This window comes from Hippocampus comes, unplaced genomic scaffold, assembly GCF_001891065.2.
Source record: "Hippocampus comes isolate QL1 unplaced genomic scaffold, H_comes_QL1_v1.1 scaffold295, whole genome shotgun sequence".
Taxonomy (NCBI): Eukaryota; Metazoa; Chordata; class Actinopteri; order Syngnathiformes; family Syngnathidae; genus Hippocampus; species Hippocampus comes.
The window spans coordinates 1,190,631-1,195,239 of record NW_017804848.1 but is presented as its reverse complement, the minus strand read 5'-3'; the positions used below and the strand labels follow the sequence as shown (position 1 = coordinate 1,195,239).

Here is a 4,609-nt window from a genome sequence, read left to right as displayed (position 1 = left end):
GCGGCGGCCCGCCGCGTCGCTCGCCGGCATCGCTGCAGAAGACGCACGCATGGGAATGCCATGAAAAGGAGCCCCGCCGTTTGGGAGGCCTCGGAGCGGAAACGACTGCTTTTGCGGCGCCTCGGCCAATCAAATGGACTGCCCAAGCCATGTGACAACGATTGCGCGAGTGTTGCTTGTGCAGATGTGGCGCGCGGCGGTCATGAACGCTTCATGTTTTTTCCCCGCCGGCCTCTCCACATTTTTTTTCGACCGGAAAACGAAATCCTGGAGTGGAGGTGGTCAAAAAAGCAACGTTTTTGAGCGCGCGGGGACCGTTACCTGACGGGGCGCCGAAGAAGGCGGCCTCTTCGGCATCCTCGCCGTCCTCGTGCGACGAGGACCCTCCCACGTCCACCGCGTGGTCCCACTCCAGCGGGACGGAGTCCACGCCGACGGGCGTCTCTCTTCCGCCGGAGAGGTCCGGAGGCGGCGGCTGGCGCGAGGCCCGCCGTTCGCCCGCGTCCTTGACGGGAGACGGCGGGCCACTCGCTTGGTCCGACGGCAGCTCCTCCCCCTCTCCCTCTCGCTCCTCCTCCTCCTCCGGCACTTCATTCTGCGGCGAGACGGACGTTAGAAGCCGAGGGAGCGCGCGCAAGCGCTTGACGTCGCCCGTGATCTGACCAGCCGGCGACGGAGCAGCCGGCGGTGGAAACGCGCCGCGCGGCCAAAGACTTCCTGGCAATACGAGTGCAGCTCCTCCAGCTGGTCTTGGATGAGCGCCGCGTCCAGGGGGGCGCTCTTCCGGATCAGGTTCTCCCCGGAGACGATCAGGGCGTCGATCTCGCCGGCGTTAAGCGTGATCTCGTGCCGGAACGCCTGCGCGACAAGCACGAAGGCGCTTTGCTTCGGGGGCGGCGAGAGGCCGGGCGGCGGCCGTCGGGCCCGCGCTACCTTCAGCCGCCTCATCTTGTCCTCGGCGTCGCTGTCGGAGAAGTGCTCCGCGTCGGTGAGTTGCAAGTCCATCTCCGTCAGCCACGCGAGGATGCCTTGGCGCCTCCCCTCAAAGTCTTCCCTCTGCGACGTCAGGTGCTGAACAACAACAACAACGTCGACATCATCGACACGGCTCCGCCGGTTCTCAGCCGTCCCGCGACTGTCGGCTCGAGCTCACTGCGTCCGCCGGGTTTGTTGGAGACGTTCATCTTCTTGCTCGCGTTCGGCCGCGGAGCCTCCCTATTTGCTGGCTCTGTGGCGGCAGCGCGAGGGGCGAGGGGCGAGGGGCCGCCTCTTTGGGACCCGAGTCGGCAAAAAGGAAGCCGCGCGAGAAAGAAAAGCAGCGGCGCTGCCTCGCGCCGTCCCTTTGCGGCCGCTGGCAACGATCCGGTCTTGTCTCGAGGCCGACGGCGAAAAGCAAAGACGTGGTTCGGGATTTGAGGAAGGTGACCTCTCTTCGAGCGGGAGGGCTCCCAAAATGTTCCAATTCTCGTGCTGTTGGCGAGTTCGCAAAACCTCGAGAATCCGTCCGGCGGCCGAGGCCGCCCATCCGCTCCGAGCCCAACGGTCTGCGTCTTTCCGCTCCAAAAACGACAGCGGCCGCTCAATGCCGCGAGCGCCGATCATCGCCAGAAGGCGATTGGGCCGGTCAAAAGGAGACGGACGGCGTTTTCGTCCGTTGCCGGGAGTGGTCAAAAGCTCCATTTGATGGCCGCGCACAAGTCGCTCGATCGGCGCCAAGTATCGCCCGAGCGGAGGGCAGCGGAGCGGTCGCGTATCAATCCGGCTCTTGAGAGGTTCGTCCCGTCGCCCCGCAGTCACGGACCCCAGAGGGGAAAAGAAAAAGAAATGTGTGGCCTGTCCCGCAAAGTCCGAGTTCGAGGTCAAGTTGACTCCTCCCATCACGTGGCCATGTCATGCGGGATCCCGCCCCTCCCCCACCGGAGATCGAAGGAGGGAAAGTCCACACCCACAATTTCAGGGGGAAAAAGCCTTTTGAATTCAAGGTGAAACGAGTTCAACAACCAACGGCCTCAAATCCACCTTTGCGGGTCCAAAAAAAAAGAAAAGAAACCGTGTGAGTGTGCGTGCGTGCGTGCGTGCGCGTCTGGCAGGCAGAAAAGAGAAAAGAGCCATTTGATGGTATCGCATCCTGCTGGGATTAGCCAGAGAGCAGGTTGGCTCCTTCCTGCGGAAAGGCTTTTTGCTGCGCCGCAACGGCTTCCTCCGGCCGCGCTAAGCGAGGCTCGAGGTCAGGCGGTAAAGGCGCCGCTGGCCGGACGCCGCCTCGCTCAAAAGGTCAACCGCGTCGAGCGGATCGGAAAACGGAGCCTCTCCTCAAATGGGTTTTCCTTTGGGCTCCGGTTCGGCGGCCCCTCTCGCAGCCGACCGAGGAACCGTTTCGACCGCACGCGCGGCCATTTCCCGTGAAGAGAGCGCTCAGCGTGCACGCTTTGAGGCGACGAGATGAGCAACGGCGGCTCACCGCACGACTACTTTCATTTTGGAAAACAGATTAAAAATGTGCAATTCAAAAACGGATTCCAGACCGACACGGAATCCATTTTTGACCGCTGAGTAAAAACGTCGTCGCGTTTGCCGTTGGCCAAATGTCAGCCCGTCAACAGATTTCGCCGCCCCCCCCACGAGAGCGGTCGTCGGCGCGAGGGAGGTCACCTTGAGTCGTCGCAGCACGGCCGCCGCCCGTCTCCGCAGGTCGTCCCACCGGCGGTTGCCCCGGTCCACCCGCAGGCGGAGCTCGCCGGCGCCGTCGGTCCGGTTCTCGCGGGCCAGCCGGCGGTACTGCTCGTTGAGCAGCTCCAGCTGGGTCAGCCTCTCATGCAACTGCCTTTGGAACCTCTGAAAGATATTGTACCGTTATGCGATGACGACGTTTTATCCGAAACTGTTCATTCTAATGAGACCCAATTGGAAACGTTGCGTCAAACACGCGAGTCCTCTCCTCAACTTGCCTCAAACTTCTTCAGCTCCTCCTTGGCAACAGCGTAAGGAACGTCTCCCGAGTTGGGGTTGGCGGCGGTCTTCTCCGCCGTCTTGAGCCAATCCTCAAACTGCGAATAGTCCTCCAGGAACTTGCACCACAGTCTCCATGTTTCCTCAATCCTACATTGGTGGAGGAAGGGATCAATGCTTAAAATAGAGTGACATTGTACTCATGGATTGTTTTTTTCTTCCCAACATTTTTAATGTTTTTTTTTTTTGTTGTTGGTTTCTGCACTGACTGATACAAAGATGCTCTACTTGAATTCCCACCTGAGTCGCCTGTCGAGAGACATGGCACAGATGGTCCTCCAGCGCTGGTCCAGGCTATGACTGGTTTCCTGCAGGGAGTCACTTTCCGCCTCAATGGTGCCGGCGGCGTCTTCGTCCCTCAGCAAAAGGTCGCACAGGTTGAGGACCGAGGTGACGCCTTCCGTATGCTGCTCGATGTCCCGTTGCAGCTCCTGAATAAAGCACATCGGCGGCAGACGTTGCTTCAGGCCTACCGACGCGCGCGCATTAGAAAGACCTCGACGGCCGCGTGGGCCAACCCCTTCCAAAATCAAACAATGGAGTTATCTCAATTCATGATTAATCTAAAAGACGGTCAAGGAATATGGTGTGCGTGCGCTACCTGCTGCTCAGCCAGCCTTCTCTGTATCTCCTGGTGATGACAAATACTGTAGGTAATGGGCCTGGACAGGTCGGCCTCCACGCGTGAAAGCCACGATCGGAGGTTGCTCATGTTTTTGTCCAGTTGCTGCACTCTCAAGAGAGTCTCCTTCAACTTTGTCACTCTAAACACACACACGCACGAAACTTCCGAGTTTCCAGCTGTGTCGAATGCAATTTTACTGTGACAAAAGAGATGGGAATAGAGAAAACTCCGCAAAATGGAATCCAGGAAAAAGAGTTTATTTTTAAGGGCTCAAGACTAATACAAATACAACAGAAATGGATCATCTAACCTGGAATTTTAATGAGATTTTAAATTGTTGTTGCAATTAGATTGTCTTTTAATTTTCCTTATTCATTTAGTTTCCTCGAAAGATTGCTCACACGAGGAAAAAAAAAGGGCAAAAATAAGTTTGAAGTATTTTATTTTTTTGCTCCAGCCATAGGACCCTGCAAGCTTTTTTTCCCTACAATCCATGACAAAAAAGTAAACATTTCAAGCAAGGAGGGATTAAAAAAAAATAGTTGAAAAGGTCTCTCTAGTTAATTCTCAGGTGTTTATCATGAGATCCCCCCCACAGTCTCCATGGCAACAGACCCCCTGACTGCTGTCATGGTAACGCTTGGGACAATAGAAGCTCTCCCCTTACGACTTTAAAAGCCTGAAGTGTGTCCCACTGGGGAGTTGAAGTTAATTCCACCCCCATTTGATCCTCTCCCTCCTGCTGAGGACCATCCAGGCCGGTCAGTGTGGAGATGGGGATGCTCTCAGTGCATATAATGAATACAAAAAAAAAAAAAAAATTAAGCCTGAACGGTTCTGGCCTCAAGGAGGAAACCTTAACTGCAATGGGCTCCACTTGTATACTGCTTTTAACTTCAATAAATACTGATCGCTATGGATAGATGAGTGCACATCTTTTCAGCCCCCCCCCCCCCCACACCCACACAACCACAC

At 56.7% G+C, this 4,609-nt stretch overlaps 1 protein-coding gene across 1 annotated transcript in view; it reads right to left on the bottom strand.

Annotated features, from left to right (window-relative positions):
• The window catches only part of LOC109520320 (nesprin-2), a 16,292-nt gene that overhangs the window by 2,772 nt on the left and 8,911 nt on the right, over positions 1 to 4,609 (bottom strand). Inside the window, exons 6-13 of the mRNA XM_019877448.1 lie at positions 3,611 to 3,773; positions 3,250 to 3,440; positions 2,949 to 3,099; positions 2,653 to 2,835; positions 934 to 1,071; positions 664 to 858; positions 322 to 595; positions 1 to 32 (exon numbers count right to left, since the gene is read on the bottom strand). Of these exons, the coding sequence (XP_019733007.1) occupies positions 1 to 32; positions 322 to 595; positions 664 to 858; positions 934 to 1,071; positions 2,653 to 2,835; positions 2,949 to 3,099; positions 3,250 to 3,440; positions 3,611 to 3,773 (1,327 nt within the window). The remainder of the gene's footprint in view (positions 33 to 321; positions 596 to 663; positions 859 to 933; positions 1,072 to 2,652; positions 2,836 to 2,948; positions 3,100 to 3,249; positions 3,441 to 3,610; positions 3,774 to 4,609) is intronic.